Source organism: Tamandua tetradactyla, chromosome 21 (genome assembly GCF_023851605.1).
Source record: "Tamandua tetradactyla isolate mTamTet1 chromosome 21, mTamTet1.pri, whole genome shotgun sequence".
NCBI lineage: Eukaryota > Metazoa > Chordata > Mammalia > Pilosa > Myrmecophagidae > Tamandua > Tamandua tetradactyla.
Window position 1 is genome coordinate 34,381,500 of NC_135347.1, and position 27,580 is coordinate 34,409,079.

The 27,580-nt window shown below is 38.1% G+C and overlaps 1 protein-coding gene and 1 non-coding gene across 17 annotated transcripts in view; one reads left to right on the top strand and one right to left on the bottom strand.

Annotated features, from left to right (window-relative positions):
- CAST (calpastatin) overlaps positions 1 to 27,580 on the bottom strand; it is a 130,082-nt gene that overhangs the window by 81,633 nt on the left and 20,869 nt on the right. For 12 of the 16 annotated variants that reach the window (XM_077139101.1, XM_077139090.1, XM_077139092.1 and 9 more), the window contains exon 3: positions 10,677 to 10,748. In XM_077139101.1, coding sequence (XP_076995216.1) covers positions 10,677 to 10,748 — 72 coding nt within the window. Of the gene's footprint in view, positions 1 to 3,331; positions 3,516 to 10,676; positions 10,749 to 27,580 lie in introns of those variants that run through there. The other 4 variants (XM_077139105.1, XM_077139104.1, XM_077139103.1 and 1 more) reach the window with 2 other exon arrangements.
- TRNAR-UCU (transfer RNA arginine (anticodon UCU)) lies at positions 6,443 to 6,514 on the top strand. The gene has a single exon. It is a non-coding gene; the product is annotated as a tRNA-Arg (tRNA).

Below are 27,580 nucleotides of genomic sequence, written 5' to 3' on the forward strand. Positions count from 1 at the left end.
CTGTTGGACATGGTGTGGGCAAAGGGGTTTCTTGATTGGCTAAATTTAAAAGGACAAAAAGATATTGTTCCAAAAATTTTACTTGTGACGTCTACAAAATAAAATGAAAATTATTTTTTACCTTTTCTACCTGCCCAGGATGAATCTCTATATTAATGTGACAGCATTTTAGGGCTCTAGTCATATTAAGCTAAAACCAATTCAGTTTTTCTCTCTTCCATTCAGTAAATTTTAGTTCAGCACTATGGTAGATACTGTGGGGGTACAAAGATGTGGATTCTGTTCTTAAGGGGGCTTATAATAAATAAAAAGTTAACATTCTAAGGATAGAAGTAATAGTCTCTGAATGAAGCTTTGAGGATAAATTTTTAGACATGAAATCTCATTTTTGGGGGTAAAGTGTTACTCTATTCTAGTAAAATCATGTTCATCTATTCTTTTCCTGGATTCTATACTAGTTACTCTCTGTGGTAGATTGAATTACGTCCCCTACAAAGACACGTTCAAGTCCTAACCCTAATCCTATAGGTATGAACTAATTTTTTTTTTTTAATAGGGGCAGGCATCAGGAAATGATCCCAGGTCTATGGTAGGGCAGGCGAGAACTCTGCCACTTACACTAATTTTTAAATAGGCCCTTCAAAGATCCTATCTGGATGAAGCCAACTTGAATCAGGGTGGGCCTTAATCCAGTATGATTGAATTCCTCTCCTTGTAAGCAGAGGAAATCAGACACGGTCATTCAGGGGAAGCAAGAGGAAAGACCACCACGTGAAAGTGGCAGAGACACATGTACAAGCCAAGGAACCCCAAAGATTGCAGCAAGCCAGCACCTGAACATTGCAGACTCTGGGAGAAAGCAGGTCTGGTAATGCTTTGATGTTGGACTTCCAGACTCCCCAACAATGAGGCAACAAATTCCTGCTGTTAAGCCAACCAGTGTGTAGTATTTGTCATAGCAGCCCAGGGAGACTAAGATATCTCTAATAATTTACTGCTATTCCTAGTGTAGATAGAAAAGTATTACAGGGCACAGGACAAATGACAAATGACACAGTCAGCTTGCTGGCAGTCTGATTACAGACTCTACCCAATTCCCCACTGCAGACCAATGATCAAACAGTCGGACTTGCTCAGAAGGCAATCATACAAGTCTTATGAGATGCTGTAAAGCACCTTTAGAAGTTGGAAATAACAGGACTGAATGATTATTTTTACGGCTTTCCATAAAAATAGTGTAGCTCAGTAGTTATTAGCCAAGGCAGGTAGCACCCAAGTAGAGGGTATTTAAAAATGTGTGCGAGTGCTTCTGGTGATGCTCTGGTGTCCAGTGGGAGCAACACAGTCCTGCCAATTAGGAATTACCTCACCCAGCAGGTCATTAGCACCCCTGCTGAGAAACAACACTTAACTGATATGTTTAAGTCAGGAGCTATTCATAGAGGAAAAATAAAATGCAATTGTGAAGACCCACAGTATTTTCCAAGTATACAGTTTATTAATTCAATATATTAAAAAAATTTTAGGATAAAATATATTTCTCTCAAGGTCAGACACACTGATATAAAACATATATTCCGTATTTTTTTATGGTCTCCAAAATGAAAGAATCATGAGGTATAATGAAAGAGAAGATAAAAAAATATGTATTTAGAGATCATGGGTTATAGATTGTTGACGTAAACAAAACTGACAAAGTAGATAGTTCATATTTTGGGGAAAAGTAAATAGTTTCACCTAAGAAGAAGTAACACACTTCAAGAATGTAATTGTTATTATAAGCTATGAATAGAAATGTAAATACCTGGCTGATTCTAAGAAGTTAGTTCAGATTACTTATGTTTTCTTAGTGGTTTTCTTTTTTTTTGTTGTTTTATTCTTTTGTACTGTTATTTTATGGGATACCTCTTAAATTTTCATTGTAGGAAAGATATTACACTTAGTCAGTTCTACCAGAGACTAAAACTCATCACTAATTCTATATAATCAACTTCTCTTGTGAATCAGGAATCTTCTTGCAAAGCAAGTGAACTGAATCACAGCCAACATTTATTCTTGACTGTGCTGCTTCATAAACACAGTCCCACAGCCTGAGAAGCACACTTGTTTGTAACAAACACCAAATCCTGAGAAGCACACTTGTTTGTAACAGACATCAAATCCTTGCTGTACTCACACTTATCACTACTACACCCTTATTGCTACTGGCTGCCTATCCAGCCTCCATCAATCGGCAGATGAGACCTTTCCTAGTCTGGCATGATTTAGCTAAATTTCCCTATACTGTCTCCTAGAACTCAGGAAGCATTCTCTCCCCACCTCATTCCCAGCAACTCAATATTCCTTCTAGATACTAAAAAATCAATGTAGAAAAGTTGAATCAGTGTCCATAAGCAAAGCATCAGGAAGAGACATTCTTTAGTTATTCCTCAGAAAATAAACTTTTCCCCTTTGACCACTAGGTGCCACTCCTTGCTGAGAGACCCTGCAATGCAGTTTTTTCTTTTGCAAACAGCAGGAACTTTGCAGAGCTGCTGACCAAGCATCCTGGTCCCTCCCATACATACATAGGTGGATTCCTAGTAGACTCCGTAGTCAGGAGGCCCTGAGGTCCTGGGAAGTTGCCTCAACTCTCTCCCTCATTTCCTCCAGAATTTGCTTCTTGTCCATTTTATAGCTAGAGAATGCTGGCACCCACTCAGTGTGGAAAAGAGGGTTAAATCTAAGTGAAAACATGTTGCATTCTTAAAGGATCGATATACAAGGTAACTCTCAGGGATGTTAATCTACAACAGTCTCAGGTTTTGTTCAAGGAAATTGAACATGTTACAACATTTGCAGATTCCACACCCAGTATGTGTCAGGTACATGGAAAGGTCATACAGAGTGAACTCATTCCATCTTAATCAGAGGTTGTCACTGTGGTTGTGGGAAGAGGGGAAGGAGGAGAGGTGCTAATCCTACAGATAAAAATGTCAAACCAAATCCCCATAGCTGTCGTTTTCCTTCAATCCGCATTTTGCCTGGTCACACAAATCCCTTGTTTTATAACTGCACCGTGCCCTGGTTACCAGATATATTCCCAGCTGAAAAGCCAGCCACAGGGAGGAGGAGTCGGCGAGTGACACAATTTAACTTGGAAACCATTCGGACAAAAACCTATCTTTAGTGTCGAGGTGGTAGTGAGAGCACTAGTCCCAAGTCTGGGGAGGCAGCGGACAGGCTCGGAGCCTGGGAAACGCCGGGCCGGGGCGCGCAGGCCGCGGCGCGAGCGGCTCGGATCAGAAGCAGACGCGGCCTAGCAGGGACGCGGCCCGGGGTCGGTACTCACTGCGTCCCGCTCCAGGGCCGGAGCTTCAGCCCGCGGCCGCGCCGGCCTGGATGTTCAGGATGTTTTCATTCCTGTTTGGGCTCGGCCCCGTGGTTTCAGTTTTGAGTCCCAGCCCAGGCGGCGGAGTGTGACTGGGCCCGGCGGGTCCCGAGGTGGCGACGCAGGCTCTTCCCCGCCCGCCTCCTGCGAGCAGCCCCGCCCCGGGAGCGCCCAGACGGTTCTGCGGAGGGAGTTTCCCCCCACCCTGATCCGCCGACTCACGGGCTCGGCATCCAGGTCTGACTTCACCGGGCTGGGATGCGGCACTGCAGCCTGGCACGGTGTCACACTGGCTGCTACAAAGAGGGAGCAACGGCGGCGGCTCTTTGCAACTCTCCTCCTTCAAACACCACTTTTTAAACTATAAAGCGAATTACTAATGACTATAACCTGGCATTTGCAAATACATTTCAAATTGTATACGACTGTTTAAAAGGGGATTTTAAAAAAATTCAGTTTGCGAGTCAGAATGCAATTGAATTATTGTACATAATAGGTTACTACAATTGAAGACTTCAAAATAAATAATAATGGATTTTAAGCCACCGAATAAAATAAGAATCCATGAGTCCACACTCTTATAAATAAATGAATGAATAAGAAAATGGGCAAAAAGGAAACTCTCTTATAGAAGAATGCCAACTAATAAATAGAGAAGGAATGTGGGAGTTAGAGAAAAAAAAGTTACAAAATTTAGAAAGAAATATGGCAAGCTAATTTTTTCCCAAAGCCATAAACCGACCCAAGTAAAGACTCTGTACACTGAGTTTATGGTGTATGAGTCCGGGATGCACTGGTCAGTGTTTGAGGATCAAAAACCTTAGGCCTAACTAGTGGCCACTGAACAATGGCAGTGCTGTATCCAGCCAAGACACAGGGGACCACAGCTGGCAGTAAAATAGGCAGAGAGCTCAGCTGCAGAGCTCTGCACCCCTCAGCGCCCCAAACAGAGAAAGCAGGTGGGGTCCTTCTGACTTCCCTTTCAAGTGTTCCTCCAGCCATCTATGTCTTTATTTGAGTTACATAAAGCTGGTGAAGTAAGAGTACTTCCAACTCTAATATATAATTCCCTGAGCAGAAGACTGTGTTCTTGTAATTCTTCTTGATGAAAATATAACTTAAAAATTCTCTTTGTTAGTATTTTTTTTTCTTATTTTATTTAACTAAACCTCAGCTCATCTGGTTTCGTTGGTATTCATTTCCCCTATGGCAAAAACAGCCCAGGATGATGCATTCCCACCATGCCCCACAGCCCCCCTGTCAGGCAGCTGTATCTCCCTCAATTAAGGTGCATACATTTAATATGCTCCTGAATGTGCACAGATGGATTATGAAATAAAATTTCCAAAGACTAGTACGCTGCAGGCCAGGGAGAAAGGGGCTCCTTAGAGATGAGGAGGGATGTTACTGCTCTCCTAATGAGCTGCGCAGGTCACATTCCCTGAGGCCTTTCTCTAGGTGTGCTCCTCAGATCACCTGCACCTGAAACGCCCACCCCACCCTGCTGAATCACAATTTCTGGGCTTGGAATCTGAGACTCTGTATTTTAACTAAATTATCCAATTGATGCTTAAGTAAACAAAGGCACAGGGAGTCTAAACTACTACGTTCAGCACAATTCTGAATCCTTGTGCAAAGTGTGGTCGCCAGACTTTTAAGCAATTGAGAGTTTCTTAGAAATACAGACTCTCAGCCTCACCATAGATCTCCTAAATCTGAATCTTCATTTTAATGAAAACCCACTGACTCATATAAGTACACAAAAATATGAGAATTACTGCTATAAATCTTGTTTCCCAAGCTTTGGTCATTGGTACATTACCTGCATGCTCTTCTTTAAAATCTGCCCTACTTATCTTATGGTTACTTAATATTTTCTTTAGATTTACTTTTTAACCTTTAATTTAACCTTGTCTTAATAATAAAAAAAAATCCATGAGATGATCAGTTTGTTGTGCTAGTAATACTTTTTTGTTGCACATTGAAAATATGCATAATTATTAAAATAAAAATGCTTAACTGTGTATCACTACCAAAGTTGACATAGCTATTTATCACAGAACCAGGACCAAAATCATAAGTGTTTCTCTGATGGTTCCTTCACACATCTCCCTGCTGTTTGTCTCTTCTTCTGTTTAAAAGACCTAATATTGCCAAACAACTTACCATCAATGATTTTCCTTTTGTTTAATTGGTGAATTCTCCTGTTTTCCTCTCTGTTGTGAGTGTTTGTCATTGGCAGTTGGCCACACATTTGAAAACCTATTGATAATTTGAAAACAATTTCCCACCGAATCATACAGACCTTTCCAAAGCAGAATCCAAAAAACTCACATGCTGAGATTCCTTCTAGCAGGATTAAGACATGTGGCCTAAACTGACTAATGACATGTGCCGATGCAAGAATGGGGCTGGGAGTGAGCAAGGGAGAAAGCTGCTGCCCACCAGAAATCCATGTTCCCTTATAAAAGGCTTTTAATCTTCAGGATTGGAAATGGTAAAATTTCTGGCATTCGGTCCTAACTGTGACAGGTGCCGAGCTATGGTGGCAGCAGGATTTTAAGAGGAGACACCCTGTCGATGTGGATGGCACTGTCCCTGCCCATGAAGTTTTGGATTCCAACAGAGGGATCCTCCTGGAATTAAGGCACATTCTTAATGCAGTGTGAACTTTAGTTTCCTCATCTGAACAAAGAGGAGGTATCTGAGAGCTCTTCTAGTAATAAAAAAATCATCTTATTTTAGACTTATTAAGAAACACAGCTATTTTCATACTGGCTTTAAGAAGAGTCTCCGATAATTTCTGCAGTCTCATCAGTCATTATTATCATTTACCAAAAACTGAAATTTACACACTAAATATTTACAATGATTATTTCGAGTTAGAAACATCTATGCCAGTTAACAGCTTTGGATTTTCCAAGCCCAGAACTACATGGCAGAAGTGGTATTATTTATACTCATAATTATTCACTTGTAAGGATTCTCATAAAACAGTTCTGTAACACATGGTAACAATTTAAAAGAAAGCAGCTTACAGGTGAGCTGCAAATTAAATACTTATTTTTGGGTGCACGGGTAGTTCAGTGGTTAGAATGCCTGCCTTCTATGCGGGAGACCCAGGTTCAATTCCTGGACCATGCACTTCCCCACCCCCCCCAAAAAAAGTTAAATATTTATTTTTAAAAAACAAATTAAGGTTTTATCATTTTTTTAACTTTCAGTGTGTTCAGAGGATCAGGACTAGTTCCACTGACAGTCATATCTATTAGTTTGCGATGCTTTTTCTGAATATTTGGAGAATATTATTGTGCCTGTCATGTGCTATCATACTTAACACTGTGATAAAAGGCTTCCAGTTATAACAAATGCTATTATCCAAGCTTTTCTAAATCAGGCATGGGAATGATCATTTTTTAGAGATGATGATAAGGAGTCACAGTCCTTCTAGCCTGGCATCAAGAAAAGATATAAATAAGCATATATCTATTTTTCCTTTTAATATTCTAAATGATATGAGAAAGGTAGGAGTGTAGAATTAAATCTTGGGAAAACTAATACTAAGGAAAGAGAGTCAAAACATAATATGAATGAGCAAAAGTAAAGATAGGAGCAGATGTGGGAGAAGGCAGTTTCAGAAGCCAAGGAAATCAAGTTTGCCCTTAAATAACAAAACAGTAAGCATGGACTAAAATATCTCCATCCCCCAGCGATGCCCCCCTCCCGGCTTCCTAAAACAGGGTTTGGGGGAAATGTCCAAATTCTTTATACTCATTTCACGTCACAGTGATTGAGTGATAATTTCCTTGTATGAAATAGTATAGAATAAAGCCTGATTCTTAAGACAAAGTTAGAGAAAAAACTGGGTGCAGTTTTCAATAATATACTGAGTTCCCAAATTTTAGATAAAAGCAGTTCCAAAAAATCATTTATAAATGATTCATTCTATCTCATTAGGTTGGGTTTTACTAATAAGACTTCTCATTTTTAGAGTCGTAATTTGGTATAAGACAAAAATAGAAGATAGGAGTAAACAAAATGAAAATCACTATAAAATATAGGACCTGTTTGAGACATCTCTTTTATTCAGAGATCTCCTTGAGTTTGATGGTCAACTAGAACAACCACAGCAGCAAGGTATTTTCCCAGCACCTTAACTGCCAGTGCTGCTAAGTGTTCTACTTCAATTAAGTCTCTCAACAGCTCTGACAAGAGAAGTCCTACTCTATTTTCCATATGAGGAAACTGAGGCTCAATAAGGCTAAATAAACTTGCTAATAGTAAGTGGCAAAGAGGAAATTCATTCAGGTTTGTTTGGCTCAACAAGTGGCCACTTAACCAGAGTGGACATTAGGCTGTCATGCCCCTAATAATGATAACAGAAGAGCTAAAAGAGAGCAGTTTCCAGTTTTGAATTTATGTTGATCCCAAGTATTAATTCACTGCTATTATTCAAGATGCATAGTCCTTCAATGATTATCCTTTTATAGGTTGGCAGAAGAGATTTAGGAACTCTTATAAAATACTCGTGGGTCTTAAATTGGGTAGTGTTAAACTCTGTTCAGCTTTAGAGGGCCCAGACTCTTCTATCTCAGCCAATTCCTGTCTTGGCACCTCTGGAGACTTGGTGAGCAGTTGTGGTTCTGGCAGACACTAAAATACGAACTCTTCACTGAGCAAAAGACTTATATGAGAAATTCCACAGACCTCCATATGATAGGATAGCTTAAAATGCTTATTTTAAGTATAGGTTACATTTTTAGATGATCTTGAACATAATGGATGATCATAAAATTGAAATGGGCTAACTATTTGATGTATTAAAAATTACTAGCTTTTATGTACGTATGTTATTTCAAAACCGCTAGCTAAAATTGTGGTTTCTTATCTTGAAAGGTAACGTTTCAGTGAGTTAATAAATTGAAAGATCTGAAGGTTTGTATTAAAGAAAGCTTAGTCAGAGTTCATGAGACCCAGCATTGTGTTTAGGACTTTGAAAGCCTGTGTTTGAAACCTACCTCCATTTTACTGGTTTTGTGTTCTTGTCAAGGTTACTTAACCTCTCTGAGCCCTTTTTTCTCCATGAATGAAGGAATACTACTACACTCTCCATATGATTCTGGGGGGATTACCTAAGATAATTACACAGAGCACTTAGCAGAGAGCCTGCTGTAGTTAACAGCCATGGAGAGGATTTGAATGATTTTTCTGAAGTAGGATGAGCAAATACACAAAAGCATAATATAATCTATAGACATTTTTGATAATAAATAAATATTTGAGGACATTATATTCCCAGATGACTCTGGATATATCCCAGAGTATATTAAGCAGATAATCAAAAAGTATTGGCAAAGTCCCTTGAGGGATGGGAGAAAAATTATGGAACTATTAAACTTTACCACTTGGAAACCCTGAATACTGTACCAAACATCTGTGTTCTAGTTTTCTAGCTGCCAGGATGCAATATACCAGAAATGGAAAGGCTTTTAAAAACGGGAATTTAATAAGTTGGTAGTTTACTGTTCTGAGGCTGAGAAAATGTCCCAATTAAAACACGTCTATAGAAATGTCCAATCTAAGGCATCCAGGGAAAGATACCTTGGTTCAAGAAGGTCGATGAAGTTCAGAGTTTGTTTCTCAAGTGAGAAGGCATATGGTGAACACAGTCAGGGTTTCTCTTTCAAGTGGAAGGGCATATGGTGAACACAGAGTTCCTCTCTCATCTGGAAGGGCACATGGCAAGCACAGCATCATCTGCTAGCTTCTTCTCCTGGCTTCCTGTTTCACAAAGCTCCCCAGGAGGCATGTTCCTTCTTCATCTCCAAAGGTTACTGGCTGGTAGACTGCTTCTCAGGACTCTGCTTCTCGTGGCTATTTAGTTCTGCTCTGCTCCCTCTGAATCTCCTTCATTCTCCAAAATGTTTCCTCATTAATAGGACTCCAGAAACTTATCAAGACCCATCCAAATGGGTGGAAACATGTCATTACCTAATCCATCTTAACAACAACTCTTGATTAAATCACATCTCCAGAGAGATGATCTGATTACAGTTTCAAACACACAGTCTTGAATAGGGATTATTCTGCCTTTAAAATGGGATTTAGATTAAAACATGGCTTTTCTAGGGGACATACATCCTTTCAAACCAGCACAATTTGGGACACCCAAATCAATAGGCCAAGCCCTTTATCTTGAGGCTTGCTCTTGTGAAGCTCATGTATGTAGCAGAGAAGTTTAGCCTACCTATAGGTATGCCTAAGAGTCACCTCCGGAGGACCTCTTTTATTGCTCAAACGCAGCCTTTCTCTCTCTAAGCCTAACTCTGCAAGTGAAACCACTGCCCTCTCCCCCTATGTGGGACATGACATTCAGGGATAAAAGTCTCCCTGGCGGTGTGGGAGATAACCCCCAGAGATGAGCCTGGCCTTGGCACTGTGGGATCAACAATGCCATCCTGGCCAGAGTGGGGAGAAAAGTGTAATAAATAAGGTATCAGTGGCTGAGGGAGTTCATATAGAGTCAAGAGGCTACTCTGGAGGTCACTCTTACACAAGCTTCAGTTAGATACTGCTACCTATCATAACTTGCCACACCCAACCAAAACTATTCTTTCTAATCCTAAAGAACACCTAGGGCATTATATAAGATTCTACAAAGGTTCCACGCACTAGGGTAACTTTTCAAACCTACAATCTCCAGATGGGTCCTTGGACCAGGTAAGTCCTGAAATGCAGAGGGACCAGCCCTTCCAGAACATCAACTAGTTCCATCCCCCATCCCATATTATCAATAGCCCCTTCCAACATGAAAAAGCTAGAATGAGAATAGCCCAAATACCCCTAATGAGTGGGAGAAGATCAAAGGTGATGGTGGAGTTATACAGAGAAGGTCGGGTTTAACAAATGAGTATGAGTGCTGAATCATTATATTGGTATTTCTGTTGGTCTCCAGTGTCTCAGAGCAGCTAGAAGAAAAAATGAAACATCTTGGAACTGTAACCCATCCCAAACTTTAAAAAATCTGTTCTGTAACTACTTGTTAAAATGTACTCAGAAATTTATTGCTTTTTTGTATATATATTTCACAATAAAAAAAATGGTTAAAAAAAGATAAATGGTTTCTTAGACTTTAAATCATTGAAATCATTATTTAAAGAATACATCTCCCCCAAGCATAGAAATGATACTTTGTTCACAACATTCAGTGCTATAATGACACTGTTTGTCTCTAGACCGGCTCTCCCCACCCTCTGATGAGACACCTGTAGAATACGAGGCTCTTTTTGTTCAGGAAATGACTTACCTTACTGACAGGGGCTGTTCCACCAGCAAGTGTCCTGGAGGGTTGACTGCTCCCAGGGCTGGCGGCTTTTTTCTTGAAAATAGAAAATATTACTTTCAATAAAATGAAAGAACTCAACAATGTACTCTAGTAGAAATTTTTATACAGTACAAATATCTTTCTAAGCAAAAATTAGATGAATATACTAAACATACCCAATCTGAACAAATGTTTTAAATTTTTCCTAACTTTACCTGAAGATCCTATAAATATTGAAAAGGAAGAGTAAATTGAATAAACCCTAAAACTGTTCAATATTCATTGATTTAGGAGCACTGCAAAAATTCCCATATTGGCAGGTGTCATTTCCACCATAACGCATCCCTGAAACATCACCACTTACTGTGAAGAAGTTGCACACTCTCTTACAATGCTATGGAGAGCAGAGATTGGTAAACCTCTACGGAGAACAATTACTCAATATGTATCAAAGATGTAATTCCACTGCTAAAAATTTATCAGGTAAATAATAGGAGAAAATCTTCAAAGATATGCATAATGGTATTATAACCTCAAAATGCTGAAAACAATATAAATAATAATGACTGTTTATTGAACATTTGCCATATGACAGGCATTATTCTAAATGCTTTGTGTATTTTAAGTATTATGTGGAATAACTTCGTCTTTACATTATAAAGCTAGTGCTATTATGATAAAGTACTAGCCATTATAAAGCTAGTACTATTTTTATCTCTGTTTATGGGTAAGGAGACTGAGGAATAGAAAAATAAGTAACTTAGCCAAAGTCACAGCTAGTAAATGGCAGAGTATCTGCTTCAGACCCTATTCTCTATCCTACCTCTACTGCCTCCCAAATAGGAGGTTATGTTATGGCTCAGCTATAGCATGAAGTATTAGGCAGTTATAAAAACCATGTTTTATAAAGAAGAGTACTTAATGAAGTGAAAAATATTCTTTGAATTTTCTATAAAGAAAAGTCAGATTACAAAACAGTATATATAGTATAATTCCTCAAGTTATATGGGGTTATTTTCTGATGGTGGAATTAAGAATGATTTTTTAAAAGTATTCTTTGTACTTTTTTATATTTTCTTATATAGATATAATTATTTTAACTGGGAAAAAAAACAACAAATGAGACAAAAAGAGGAAAGATAAATATGTAATTGCTTTCCACACAATGCCTTGGTATCCCATATCTCTTACATATAAACACCTGTAATGAGGTTTTCATATAAACTAAGCCAACATATAAAATATAAAGCTTTATAATTTAAAATGGTGAGATTATACTATATGTGTGAATAAATGTGAATAATGTACTGTAAACACTGAATACACAAGGGGTGTACATTTACTAATGAGCGGATAGTAATAAGACATTAACAAGCCCTATGTATAAAATTTTGAACCAAAACCCAACAATGATGAGAAAATTTTAATATTTAATTGGGACAAATTTGGTTTAATTCTGTAACATTTAAAAGAAAACATGAGCAAAACTTATATTGTTTAATTTTTTTAAATGTCTGCCATAGAAGTCTTAGCAGAAGTCTTTTTTTTTTCAGGGTAAGTATTGCCACAGCAGGCAGAAAACCTGAAAATGTGCTTTTTGCCCTCAAACTATAATTTCTACTTCTTCTCTGGTTGATAGCTTTCAGTACTTCAAGAAGATCACAGAATGCCAGGGTGGACACATTTTTATAAAATGGGCGTCTATGGAGCCTAGATATATTTGCCTAGAGGTAGCCTTAGGTGCATCTGCAGAAGTCCCAAGCTCCCAGGCAACATCTATAGATTAGTCTTTCCCAAGCGTTTTCTCACTACCAGTACCCACAGGAAAAGAATCTAGATAATTGTGATAAAAATGGAGGAGGCTGCTAAAAAGATAGTAATACAAGTGTGATATGGGAGATGCTGAAAGGAGGGGCTAGCCTACGTTTCATCCAGATCACGATTCTTTTTCAAAACATAAAATGTATTAACAAATATTTTCTGATCGTTATACTATATAAATAGATTCAGTGTTAGGAACTACACGTTCCTAAGTCCAAAGTCTTTGTCCAGTACACCACACCTCTCCACACTGGATGTCTGCCTTTATTTCAGCTACAACTGAGACAGGCCACCTTCCAATCTTGAGCTAACTACACGTTCCAGTCACTATATAAAAGCCCACAACCCAGAAGCTGGCTCATCTACAAAGGAATTCCATTACTTCAAACATGTCAGCTGGGATTTACCCATGAGGATTTAAAAAAATAACTGGCTTTTTGGCTGAATTACAAGACTATTAAGTTAAAAATAATAACTGTTTAAACTTAATACACATGCTTATTTTCATTTTTACTTCTACATCAGCTCAAGATTTGCTTTAGAAAAATGACTTAGTGGTAAATTCAATGTCTTAATTCAACTTGGCATCCCTCAATTTTCTTGTGGCTCTGACTTGTCACCCCAAAGCTTGGCTTGCCCTCTGAGCTTCCCTGATTGCTGCACTAGCAAGTGCCAATTTAGTTTAGCTAAAATAAGGGTGGAATTTGTAAAATTGACCTTTCATTAGATTTCTCTCTGACAAATATTTTTTAAGCCCTTAGTCAATGTCAGGCACTTAGAAAAACCACAAAAACTTAGAAATGCATGAATATATAGAACACAGACTCCTTATTCTAGGGTTAGTAACCAAAGTTTATTTACAGATTGTGATGGCTGATGTATTAGATCTGGCTTCCTTTCTTCAACTGTGCTGGACTTTGTGCATTCATTTGTTCATTCCTTCATTGGATAAAAATTTATTGAACCCTGGCTACAGGCCAGGTTCTGTTCTGCAGTGGGGATATGATGGCCAGTTGCTCTCATAGTATTTCCATTCCAGTAGGAGGACTCAGACTCTAAATAAGTCAACTAAAAACAAGATGATTTCAGAGAGTGATGACTGTTGTAAAGACAATAAAATATGGTAATGTAATGGAGAGCGACTGGCTAAGGGCCTCAGACAGCAAGGATAAAACAGTCTTATCTAAAGAAATGACATTTGACTGAGACCTGACTGCTGAAAGGGAACCAGTCATGTCCAGATGGGATCAGGGGGAAAGGGTGTTTCAGTAGATAGAGTAGCATGTGTAAAGACCCTAAGTAGCATGGGAAGTTGGAGGAACAGAAAGAAGCCAGCGTAGGTGTGAGATGGAACAGGATGCTGAACCAAGATATTTAGTCTGAAGACATGTGGACTCAGGCTCGTCTATAGTCAGGTGTGTTGGGGACCATCAGTTCCCTCTAAGCCTATTTTGCTTTCTGGTCCTCTCTGGGCATATCTGCCTCCTGCCCTCCCCCACCCCCAGTCCTCTCTTGCCTCCAGGTGAAAAGTTCTCTAAGTTCTCTGGCTTCACATCACCTTGCATTTACTTTTGCAGGTGTCTTCTTCACTCTGCTCTCTTTACCCTCAGCGTAGGTCCTCAGAAATCCTACCCAAACCCTGGACACGTGGCTCACCTGGCTAGCTCTCCATATTCATTAGCTAGCTGAGAGCATGGGATTTACCTTAGATAGAACAGAATTTACCTACTTACATGTTATGGGCTGAATTGTGTCACCCAAAAAGATATGTTGGAGTCCTAGCCCCTAGTACATCAAAATGTGAGCATATTTGGAAATAGGGTTATTGCAGATATAATTAAGAAGAAATCATATGTAGGGTGGGTCTTTAATCCAATATGAAAGACACAGGGATAAAGAAGGACACAGGGATAAAGAAGTACACAGGGAAGAGGCCATGTGAAGCTGGAGGCAGAAACGGGAGTTAGGCACCCTCAAGCCATGAGATGCCAAGAATTCCTGGCCACCATGGAACAACTTGGGAGAGGCAAGAAGGATTTCTCTCCTAGAGCCACTGGAGCAGAGCATGGCCCTGCTGATACCTAGATTTTGGAGTTCTAGCCTCAACAACTGTGAAAGAATAAATTTCTGCTGTTTTAAGCCTCCTGGTTTGTGGTACTTTGTAACAGCAGCCCTGGGAAACTATTACATCAGATGAAATGGAAACTCTCCAAACAAGTTCATTTGGGTATGAGTCTGCATCATGAGTCCTATCATACAGATATGCTCTACTCTAAAATAAAGGATTAAGATGTCAAATGAAAATGTAAACACCATGATAAATTCAAATTTTGAGTTAAATTGTTTTTCTTCATTTATATAAATCCACATTGAGCAGAGATTTCCTTGCACATTCCTTCTAATATTTATGAACATGTCTTTATTTAACTCAAGTTTACAGAAAGTAAAGTGACTTTCAGGAACAGCTCCCCCACCCTCCACCCCCCTTTATATGTCTGTACTCAGGTATGGCTGAGTCATTGCTTCCCTCCAGCTCAGCATGTCACAAGGCTTGGGTCCTAACAATTGACAAGGAAAGAAGTACAATTCTCCATCATCTATTTACCTCTCCTGGACCCAAATTCCTGAACATGAAATCTGGTCCATTTACAGAGAACTCATGTGATCTTTCCTGCTCAGGCACAGACTCCAGACAAGACACAGGTCCTGTTTCCATGGGCTATGAATCCACACCTTCTACTGGAAGTAGGCCCCCACCCCAAAAGTGGCTCAGAGTTTGTCAGCTATAAGACCAGCAAAACAGGTACCCCATGCTTGAGCAGAGAGTCTTAAGAAAGAATGTACAGATAAGCCCAATTCTATTTGCAGTTGCAGAAAAGCATGGAAAGAATTAACTACATATCTATCTGTAATTTTTTTTTTTTTACTGAATGAATCAAATCTCAAATCTTGAAAACCATTTTAAAATTAACAATGAAGTCCCAAGAGCCAGCCAAAGAGTTGCCATGTCACCATCTCCTAAAATCACAGGCGAGGCCCCTGAATCAAGCCTACATTATCCTGAGACTTAGCAAATATGCAAAGAAAGAAAGGTGCTGCATTTTCTAGAATAATTGTCCTACCTTTTGATTATAAGGCAGAAATCCTGGCTCCACCAAATGTAAGTCATAAAGACTTGCCTTGGGCAAGTTTATGAACTTTTTTAAACATCAATTTTCTAATCTGAAAAATGGAAATAAGTTTACCCATACATCAGAGAGTGGCTGTGAGGATGAAATGAGATGGGTTAGAAACCCCCTTCTAAAGAGAAAGGTCCAGTGTCCTTGAGCAGGCAGCAATGGAACAGACTGACAACCATTGTAAGAGACAACTGTTAGCATCTCTTCTCAACTTGGCTTCCAGTGACATCAAGTCAGTAGCCTGACATCATCTACGGTGGAAATATTCACATGGAATTAACAAATACTACAAAATACTCTACCACCGCCACTGAGAGCTGGTTTTTAAACATTATCAGTGCAGCACTGGTTATTAATAGTCTTGTTCTTATAAAAGACAAGAACTGCACTACCCCTCCTTAGATTTTTACCTTATTAAAGATCCTTGGCACATCTGTGCATAAAGCAGCAGTTTTGGAATAAACTCTGAGTCTGTAAGTGTCATAATGGCAGGAACTAGGTCTGTTTTCTTCAGTACAATATCCCTAGTACCTGGTGCTCAATAACTGTTTTCTAAATGAATGAGAAAAGGAGTGGAGGGTGGAAATGAAGCCATTTCATACTTGCCCCCATTCATGGTGACATTAAATTAGATGGATCACCAAAGCAGGGGGCCATGGGTACACAGCAACTCCAGGCAAAATGCTTAAGGGACAAAGCCATGTTCCTCATCTCCAGAACAGATGAGGTATCTCTTTTATTGGTAATTTCTCTACTCCCTTTTGATTTCATTCTCTCCGTCTTCTTGCTGTTCCTTACCCCATTAAACCTTTCACTTCCTGTATATTTAAAGAATCCCTCTTCAAAAGGCACCTTCCCTAAAGCCTACAAACATGATTAAGACTCTAATGTTGTTTTAAAAAATCCCCTTACTGAGTTCTAAGTCTCTCTCATACTAACTTTTTCCTATTTACAAGCACAAAAGATAATTCTTCATTTCTATTAACACTGATAGAGGAAGCTAAATCGAAGAAGATATTTTGAAATGAAAATATCCGTAGTAATAGAATTCAGTATTATTCACTCAGACTAAAACTAACAAAGGGGTAAAATATTCAATGAACTGAGTGCCATGACTAGAGATGTATGATTACAGAGAGGAATTCACTGACAATTTTACAAAGATCTGTGTTCCGGTGCAAGTGACACTTAAAGAATACATGGTATTACCAAATACATTTTCTTCATAATCAATAAATTCTGATTAAGTAAAGTTCAAAATTCCAGAGGTTTCCACATATATATTGTTCTTGAGACCCTCAGAACCATGATTCATTATCCTGAAAAACTTGGAATTTTCCCCAAGTTTGGTGTTAAAACTCATTTGGCAGCAAAACTTGATTTGAACTGATAGAAGCTATTAATATAACTTTCCATATCTGGAAATACCAATATTCTTGGTTCTTGTGTGCTGGAACCTGCTGGGTGTCCAATCCATAACACATGACTCCAGCATTTGAATGGAGGATTGCAGACCTTATTAAAACATACTTGTGCTATGTAAACCAGTGTATCATTTTCCACTGGATTAGTAAAATACTATTTTTGCCAGTTTATTATTAATGCCTCTAGTGAAGACTTTAAAAGATCAGATATTTGTCTTTTTTTTTCCCTTAATTTTGATGTGCGTGAGAAAGGGATGCATATACATGTATGCAGGATACAAATTCACTATCTCTCTTCATTGTCTTATATAAGGCTTTTGAGTGTTTAATTAGTTTAAAGATTGAGACTCTTACTCTTCAGACTGGGAAAAATGAAAACGTGATAATTCACATTGATGATAGAGAAAAAGAAAAGGAGTGCTCTTTTATATATTAAAAACAGCACTCTGATAATTGCTACTGGGAATGTGAATTGTTACTACCTCTTAGGAAAACAATCTGGCAATATCTATTAAAAATAAACAGAAATATATTTCATCCTAACAATTTTAATCCTGAGGAAGCTGTCCCATTGAAAGAAATGAACTACTAAGGCTACGTCTGTACAAGGGTGTTCATTGCATTGTTATATGCAGAGGGGAAAAAAGCTTTCTAATAGAAGAATGGGTGCACGACTTGCAGTACACATTCATTTAATGAGATAATATCCATCCATGAAAATAAATAAAATAATCTATACCAATTGACATGACAATGTATTGTAAAGTTAAAAAAAGCAAGCTGTAGGAAAGTGTATATATGCTCCATTTTATAGGAGAGACATAAAAGATACATAAAAAACTTCTAGAATCAAACTTCTAGAGATAAGAGATACAACGTCTGAGATGAAAAAATATATTGGCAGGATTAATAGCAGATAAGACAGGCAGAAGAAAAGATGAACAAATTTGAAGACATAGCAATAGAAACTATGTAAAACAAAACACAAAGAAAAGGAAACAGAAACAACTTGAACAGAGCACCAGTCAGCTGTCTGACTTCAATAAGTTAATATATGGGTAATTGTAGTCCCAAAAGCTACAACTGAAAATGAAAAATGAATAGACCAAAAAAAGAAGAAGAAAGAAAAAATGGCCCCAAACTTCCAAATTTGATTAAAAAAAAACCCACTCCTCAACAAACTCCAAGTAAGAAGAAAGAGTTGAGTATAAAGAAACAAATTGGGTTTTCAGATTCCCATGCTTCCAAAGACTTGTAGAAATTGGAATATAATCTTTATGACCTTGGTGAATGAAAAGGGGATACAACACAAGTAAGAAAGAGGGGAATGAAGAGGTAGAGAAATGAGTTACAAAAATTAATGAGAGTAAAAAAAAAATTGATGAGAGTACTAAGAAAAAGTCTACGGAGTTGCTTTTAGGTAGAAGTCTTAGAATAGGTAATTTTATGATCAGTATGGGATACTAGTTAAAATGCACACTCACTTTGGGGAATGAGATCAAATCCAGGTTCTGTTATCTAGGGCAGCTTAATTAACCAAATTGTGCCTCTATTTCCTCATTAAAAGAATGGAGTGGGTGGGTAATGGTGGCTCAGTGGCAGAGTTCTTGCCTGCCATGCCGGAGACCCGGGTTTGATTCCCGGAGCCTGCCCATGTCAAAAAAAAAAGAACAGAGTTACTGTAAGGATTAAATGTGTGAGTATGTGTGTATGCATATGGGTGTGTGTAATGCCTATATAAATGTTCGGTTTTATCAAATGATCTATAGTTCTCTACTACCTATATCAAATCTACAAAACAAACAGTGCTCACATAAATCTCCTCCATTCCTGTCAAACACCTTCTCACTGAGATGTTAATAATTGTGTATCATCCCTCCTAGGAATACCTGAAATTTAATAGAGGACCCAGGGCAAGGCAGCGCTTAAATCAAAGGTTAAGGAAGTGGCTCACAGTGGAATTCCAGGCATCATCAAACAAACCGGCTGGGAAAATAACATTAAACGGTGTCTCCTAAATATATTTACTTAATAAAACTGCTGCAGGGGTGGGGACAGCACATATCTTCAAACCTCTTTAAATTCTATGACACCTTTTTGGTAGGTCTTGCACTCATTGATGCGTGCATTTTTCTGAGGAAAAGATCACAGTTTCATCAAATTCCAAAGCAGCCAGGAACCAAAAATACTTAAGAATCTCTGCCTTCCAAAATGCCTCTGTCCTTAAGTCTCTATTGTATGAGGTGTTCTTCAAGCACAAACAAATCACACACACAGCAGCAGCTGCAGCAGCCTTGCTATGGATAATCTCATAGAGGCTCCAAAATAAGAAGGCTCAAGTACAAAACATTTCTCTCTTTAAAGTCTAGGCAGAGAGATGTGTAGATGCAGTTCTGATTATTATTAAAACACAGTCTTTCCTTATTCTTTGATATCTATTTATTGTTTTTTCCCTATTAAAAAAATTCATTTAGAATTGAGAGAAAAGTAGAAAGAATAAAACATAAATGACTCAGGATTCTGGCACTTAAGACAATGCTTTCAGTTATTTTTTTTTATTTTTATGCAAACACAAACGTATGCACAATATGCTATAAGTATGCTGCATAAATGAAATTGTTAGGTCTTCTTCTGGCCTTTCTCACCTAACATGACCATTTCCTCTGTCATTAAGTGTTCTTCAAAGCATGATTTTAAGATCCCTTCGTCACTACATCTGGGCCCCTGTAATTTATTTAACCAATTCATTACCTCTGTACACTTGATTTTGCCATAGTTTGCTATTATTATAAATAAGGCTAACATTATCCCCCACTGAGTATCTCTCTGATTATGCACTTAGAAGAAATTCCTAGAATTGGAATTTCTGCATCAAAAAAGTTTCATTTTTCTTATTCTTAACTTTCATTTACTTATCATTTCTGTTTTCATGTCATTTATGTTTTTATTAAATGTAAATTTTACCATATTTCTAATCTTAAAATTTCTAAGTTTGCAATATTTGAAGAAAATTTATTTTCTTAAAAAACAAAATTAGGGGACTTCTGGGAAGATGATAAGCTGGTTTTACCTCTGCCCCATGGGGCAATAAGAGAAGAGACAGAAAAAATTACCAGGACTGCAGTCCCATGGGTGAGCAATCGAAGAGGGTCTTTGGCATATCAATGGGAGGTCTTGGTAGCGAGAGGCAGGAGGACTGGGACGGGAACAGCAGGGAGAATCTGTGTGGCTGTGGTCCAGTAGAGGCGGGCAGGGGTGCACTGGGAAGTGTGGATCCCAGGGAGCAGGCCATCCTTTCCATCCAACCTGCCCCAGCAGCTAGATGGGGAGACCTCCCTGGGCGGGTCCACAGCCAGCAGCTCCCATGGGGAGCTCAGAGGTGCACGCAGCCATCCACCATGAAAAGCCATGAAATAATAGAAGGGTATAGGGGGAAAGCTAATATTGCATGCCATGGCCTATAGTTAACAGGAAGACAGCAACAGTGACACAGCAATACCAGGGGTAAATAATTGGGGGGAGGGGAGGGACAAAAGATTAGGGGAGGTTTCGATTTGATATTTGGTGAGGCTGTGTATATTGGTTATCTCTTTCGACAATGAAAATCGTCTAAAATGAGATTGCTGCTGATTGTACAACCAAATGAGGACACTGTAAGATACGGTTTGCTTTTTTGGACATTATCCATGATGCTTAATGGACAGAGGGAACCAAAGGGTACAGTGACTGAAAAGCCGAAAGAGCGAATGGTGATTGATATATGTATATATATCATATATACATATATACATATGAAGAAATACTGTGTAGCTAACAAAAAGAAATGACACTGGGAGGCTCACAACAAACTGAATGAACCTTGGGGACAAAAGAACAAATATGCTATGGTCTCATTCCGAAAATGATTATAAGAAATTGGAACCTAGATTGTAAATTCTTATAGCATCCATATTAACTCCAAAGTTGTAAGTGTATTTCTAGATTCTGAGACACAAAGCTATATGTGAATAAGCTAGTATTTTCCTGGAACTTTGGGTACCTCTTTGACACCTAAGATGCTGGCTCTGAAGCTGTCATGTCAGCATTGCTACATACGATAATAGTTAAAGTAACTGAAAAAAGAGATCATATGATCAAAGATAAAAATGAATCTAAATCAATCTGCTGGATAGCTCATTTAAACAATCCAAAAATGCATGGAGACCAGACTATGAAATCTGTTTTGTAGCTATTTGTTGGAGAGTACTTTGAAAATTATTTCTTTTTCTTTTTTTGGTATATATATTTCACAATAAAAAAAACTTTAAAATAAATTAATACATGCACCTTCAGAAAGACACACCAAAAATGTGTTACCATTGCTGAGTCAAGAAATATTTTATTCCATAATTTTTTGAACAGTGTAGCACAAAAAGGAATTAACTCCTTTTTACCACTGGGTGTCCCCTGAACTATATGTTTAACATTCAGGCAGCTATCACTATAATACCCATATATCTAACAAATGTTTCAGCAACCACTGCTCTTTGTAGCTGGTTGAAAGGCACTCTTTTTTTTCTTTTATAAAGCAAGGCTTCATTAGTCATTCAGCTTTCTATTTCACAGATGTGTGGTTTCAGACTTCACTAAATCTATTTACTGTTTTAAGAAAGCAAGCAGAAAATAAAATAAATTTATACTCAGAGAAGCAATTTTTATGACAAATAGTGAAAGCAAAACTAGAATGTGAATATAAAGTGATTTTTTGACTCTCAGTTTCCTAAAAATGTTTTCTTCAAAACATTGTATGTAGATCTCAGATTTAAGAGCAGTATGTTTCTGGAATACATTAAAGTTCAAAACTTCTGCTCCTCAAGTTTAAATGAGACCACTTAGAGATCAGAGACTGATTTACCAGTCTATTAAGAACCCAATATTGCCAACTTTAATGTGAATGTCCAAGCAGGAAGTCTGGGAGTCCTAATGGTTAATATAGATATAGTTTTAGAATTCACCCATTCACTTGTGACTTCCCAAATAATGTCCTTCCTATCTGATATTGTTCAGTTAATTAATCAGTCCATCTACCCATAACCACTGACAGAGCAGAGTACCAAACCATCTATGAAATCTGGCATGTGATGCATCTGGGTCATACTCATCTCTCTTTTTGTATAAATACTGATTTCAATTTCATTTTTTTTTGTTTCTTTCTTCTGTTCATTGCATAAATCCATGAATATTGGAGGAGCCACCCCTGCAGAATCTCCATTTACACACCACTCTCTCAACAGTAAGTATGGTACAATGGATGCCTCCTCTTAAGACTCCACGGAATCAGCTCCAAAGGGGACCTATGGTATCACTAAACCTCAATTAAGTGCTATTCCTCACATTGCAACCCTTCTGGAAATATTAACATCTTAGGTTCTGCTGACTCTCCTTTCCGTTCCTTCTTCCAGCCTTACCACTGATGATATTGGAACATCTCAGGTCCTTATCGTTTTGATTGCTTCTTTGATTTCTTCTCCCCTTCCCACCTCCTACCTGTGGGCATTTAGCAACATCTGCTTTTAGTTTATCTTATCTCTCTATATACTCTCTTCTTCAACAATTTGAACGAAGAATTTTAGCAGTTAGGGTTAAAAGATGGAATGGGAGCTTGAACAGTTTCAAGGAAATATTTTTAAGCTGCTGAAGACGAGGATTGAGCCAATATGAGTTTCAAAGCGGGGTTATTAAATAAAAAGTAAGAGGAAGGGATAAGGTCCTGGTAGGGGTGGGAAGAAATGGTTTCAATACCTGCTCCCTCCAACTAAAGCCTCCCAGATGGTCCAATGACTTCCTGAAACTGCAGGAATGTGCTTCGAAGTGTGCTCTAGTGCCACGGTGTCCCCAGAAGATGGCACGGCAGAGTTGATTGGGAGGTAGGAATTACCAGGAAAGGAAAGGGGAGGGGTGGGGAACAAGAGGAAGGAGAAGGGAAGGAAAAGAGAAATGGAAGGGAGGGGAAGAGAAGGGAAGGGAGGGGAACGGGAAAGAGAAGGGAAGAAAAAAGAACAGATTCTGTATACCAGGCACTGTATTTAGTACTCCGTAAGAATTATCTGTGTTATTCAAAATGTGCTTCGAAGACCACTGGCTTCAGAATCACCTGAGGTAATCAGTAAAATACTAGTTCTTTGGTCCTACCAAAGATCTGCTAAATTAGAATCTCTGGGGATGGGGCCCAGGGATATGAGTTTTTCATACTATTGCCAAGTAATTATTTGGCCCATTAAAATGCAAGCATCATTGTATTATCTAATATAATGTCCTGGAAGATAAGGAGTAGACAGTTTTAAAATAATAAATGTTCTATGGTATCTAACACAGTTCTCAACACATTTACTAAATATGCTGTACTAGTACTGACTGAAACACAAGACTTTATGGTGTCAACCTACTGAGGCTTTGCTTTCACAAATGAGCTATTTTTATAATGCTACAGCAAGTTATCATTTGCAATGTTACATGATAAAAGTGTTGGCATTTTGGCAAGCACCATACAAATTCAGTCCTTAGATGATAAAGGCAAGTATCTTGCTATGGGCATGATTTCAGGTTATTATCCATTCTAAATTAGTCATTCCATTATTTTTGTGAAGCTAATCAAGTCCAAAGATAAAAACGAAAAAATATATAAACTTTAAAACACGATATTTCAGGCAGAACATTTAATGGATCAGTCCGCCATGTTTCCAGGACTTATGATCTACTAAGAAGTCTGTGAATTTAACTTCCATTCAATTCCTTCAAAATTTTCTTAACATTTGATTCAATTTCGTAGGCCTTAAGTTACAATTATTTAGACATAATTTCAGTGGGACCTAAGACCTTAGGTAATTAGGCTCATAAACCCGAAGTATGAATGGTATACTACTGCGTATGATATGATAATGATATATTTATATGATGCTTAATTGCTCTATATTAGCCATTCCCTATCCAATTATATAACATTTTATATATCACAGGTTTTTTATTTAGATGCACAGTACTTTCCTATTCTTTCTTAAAGGTGCATCCTTAGCTTCTGATGAACAATTTATTGAACAGTGATGCAGAAGGTCTCTACTTTCCAGCTATTGGTATATGTTTCAGGATGTTGCACAAAGTTTGCTTTAATACAAAAGGACTACTAAGCTTAATACTACCAACTTCCTTTCTTTTTATGGGAAAATCTTTGCAATACATAATCAGCCAAAGAATCTGAGTCCTGTCCCATAACATCTTTAAACATCGAGATTCACCATTTTTGCCAAGTGAGCTCTTATTGTTGGCCTAATAATAACAGTGATAATAATAAAGTAAGGGGGAGGAGGAGGAGGAAGATAAGCTGACACTGATAGAACACTCTGTACACCCCAGGCCCTGTTCTCAGCACTGCACATGGATGTTATCATTGATCCTCACATTTACTCTTATGTAGGAATCATTATTATCCTCATATAACAGATATGGAAACTGCCCTTAGTGAGGCTAAGTAACTTGTCTGAGAACACAGAGTCAGGTAAGAAGGAATAAAGCCCTGATGCATGCGACAACTTGGATGTGTTGAGGACATTATGTTGAGTGAAATAAGCCAGACACTAAAGGACAAATATTGTCTGATCTCACTGACATGAACTAATTATAACAAAACAAATATAAGCACACTCATAGAGTTAGAATCTAGAATATAGGTTACCAGGAAATAGAATATGGGTAGAGAATGGGAACCTGATGCTTAATTTGTAAATAATTTCTAATTAAGTTGATTGTAAATGCTTGGAAATGGATAATGGGAATGGCAGCATATTATTGTGAGTGTAATTAACAGCACTGAGACGTTTTGGGTGATGTATGTTGGCGGAAGGAAAGTTAGAGGATAAAACACGAAACTGTATAACACATCGTTTAGTGGACGATGATTAGTTAATAGTAAAAATATAAGAAAGTTCTTTCATGAATTATAACAAATGTACGTCACTATTACAAGGTAATAATAGAGTATCATATGGGGAAAATATACCTAATGCAATCTATGGACTATAGTTAACAGTAATATCTTCATATTCTTTCATCAATTGTAACATAGGGACCACACTAATGCAAAGTGTCCGCAATATGGCAGTATATTGAAATGCCGTATTTTAACATGACTTTTATATAAACCTACAACATCTCTAATTTAAAAAATAATTTTTCAGAAAACATTATGCTAAGTGAAAGAAAACAGACACAAAATACTACACATGGTATAATTCCATTTATATATAATGTAAATACAAATAAATCTATAGAGACAGAATTAGTGGTTATATAGGGCTGGGGAAGGATGGGGGATTGAGACGTGACTGCTGATGGGTATGGGGCTTTTCTTTTTGGAGTAATGAAAATGTTCTAAAATTGATTGTGGTGATGAAGACACAACTCTGTGATTACACTGAAGGTCACTGACTGCACACCTTGGATGGATGGTGTGGTATGTGAATAAATCTCAATAAAATATCTTTTAAAAATAAAACAGAATCCACAGCTAGGGGGTGGGTGGAATCCACATCCAGGCAGCCTGACCCCAGAGCCTGTACTCGGCAACGACACCATACTGCCTCCTTCGACACTGTATCAGTGGCAGGAGAACTGGGTTGTGAATGGGGCTCTTCAAAGCAAACACGGCAGATAAGAAAGAAGATATTCTCAATTCAGCCTCAGAATGGTACAGAAATGTGGTCTTGAATTTAGTAAACTTCCTGAATTTCTTTCAGAATTCAACTTAAATATATGTTTTAGGTCAAACTGGCTATTTGAAGGTCTATATAATGCCTGGTGTTTAAATTACAGATCTTGAACCTAAATTAATATGCCCCCCCCCATGAAAGCCTATCTGACAGGCTCCATATAAGAAAATAATTCTATAATATCTATGGAAACAAGTTTCATTCATAAAATGGTAGATTAACCTAAATTATTTCACAATGAGATACACATAGAACGTAAATGTGCCAGAAACTGCACAGAGAAATCCCTGGAAAGAGGAAACATGGAATGCCCCATGACAATTACCTCCAAATTTACTAGGAGTTACAGACAATTAATAAATGGAACAGAAGCTACAATGAAGAACGATTTCACAAGTTCTTTGCAAAGGCAACTAGAAAAGAGGAGACTTGATTCAAGACGTTAAAGATGTCATTATAAGACAATCCCAAGAATTCCTGGCATAAAATGCTCTTGCTAGCAATTCCTACTCTTCCATCTTTTCACAGTAAAGGACAGAACTTTACTGCACACAAAAGAAATTCAACCGATTGTCAGAATCCAGGCAGAATCTCCACTCTAATCAAAGCCAAAGGACTATATTGACAAGTACAACTGGTAAACCTCCTGTGTCATGCGGTCTCAATCCAGAGCAAGCCTAACTCTTTGAAACCCCAAAGAAAGACCCTTTGTCCCTCCTGAATGCTCAGATCCCTCATTCAGAAATGCAACCATTCAGAAAAACTGGCAGTCCCTTCTCTTTAGCAGAAGTCTTCTTTATGAGGCACCTACTTTATCATCTCATCAGTGCCTTTCTTTCTAAATCAAGACAAAGTCCACAAACCCTGGAAACCAACTAAGCAGAAAGTGGAGTGGGTTCAGTGGAGTAGAGCAGAGTGTGGGGGGATGGGGTTGTGGGCAGAGCATGGCAGTGACACACTGCATCCTGGAGGAATCGCTGTCCTATTGAAAATGCTGTCGTGGGGGCAGTGATAAGAAGAGTTCCCATTAGGAGTACATGCTAAAAAGAGTGAAGCTTTTATGTGTACATCATTCATGCAGGTTGTGTTCTATATTGAATAGAAGCCCATTAGGAAGTGGGGGTTTTACCAGGACAGTGCACACCCACCTGCCCAACAGCCATAGAGCCATAGACCTGAGGGGATTCACCCTGCATGGAAGTGGACAGAGATCAGGACTAAGAGCCAGCTCTGGATGTGGACAGAGCTCTACTCAAAAATCAGTATACAGAAACAAAGAACCCTGTGTCTTTAAAAAAAAAACTATAGAGAATGAGAGAAAGCCTTATAATTCTGAAGTACGAAAGAGATAGCAGATCCCATGAAATGATGTATTTATAAGAAGAAAATTTTAGGAAAAAAAATTTGCATTCTCTAAAAGAAAAAGAAAGATGGTATCACTTCCATGAAACACTGAGTGGGAGCTACAGACTGAGAGCAGATTAAGATGGAAGGGGAGGAGTGAGACAAAAAGAGAGATGAGAGGGTCATGAAGAAACCAAAAAAATAGCAAAACAGAAATCTAAATTGGAAGTTTTCAAAGAGCAAATCTTAGATGGTAGAAATAAAAATTGGAGGGATGGACTCTAGAAACTCTCTTAGAATGCAAAAGCATATAAATAAGAACAACAAAGTAATAATTAAATAAGAGACAATAGATTTTTTTAAAGAGAAATACACAT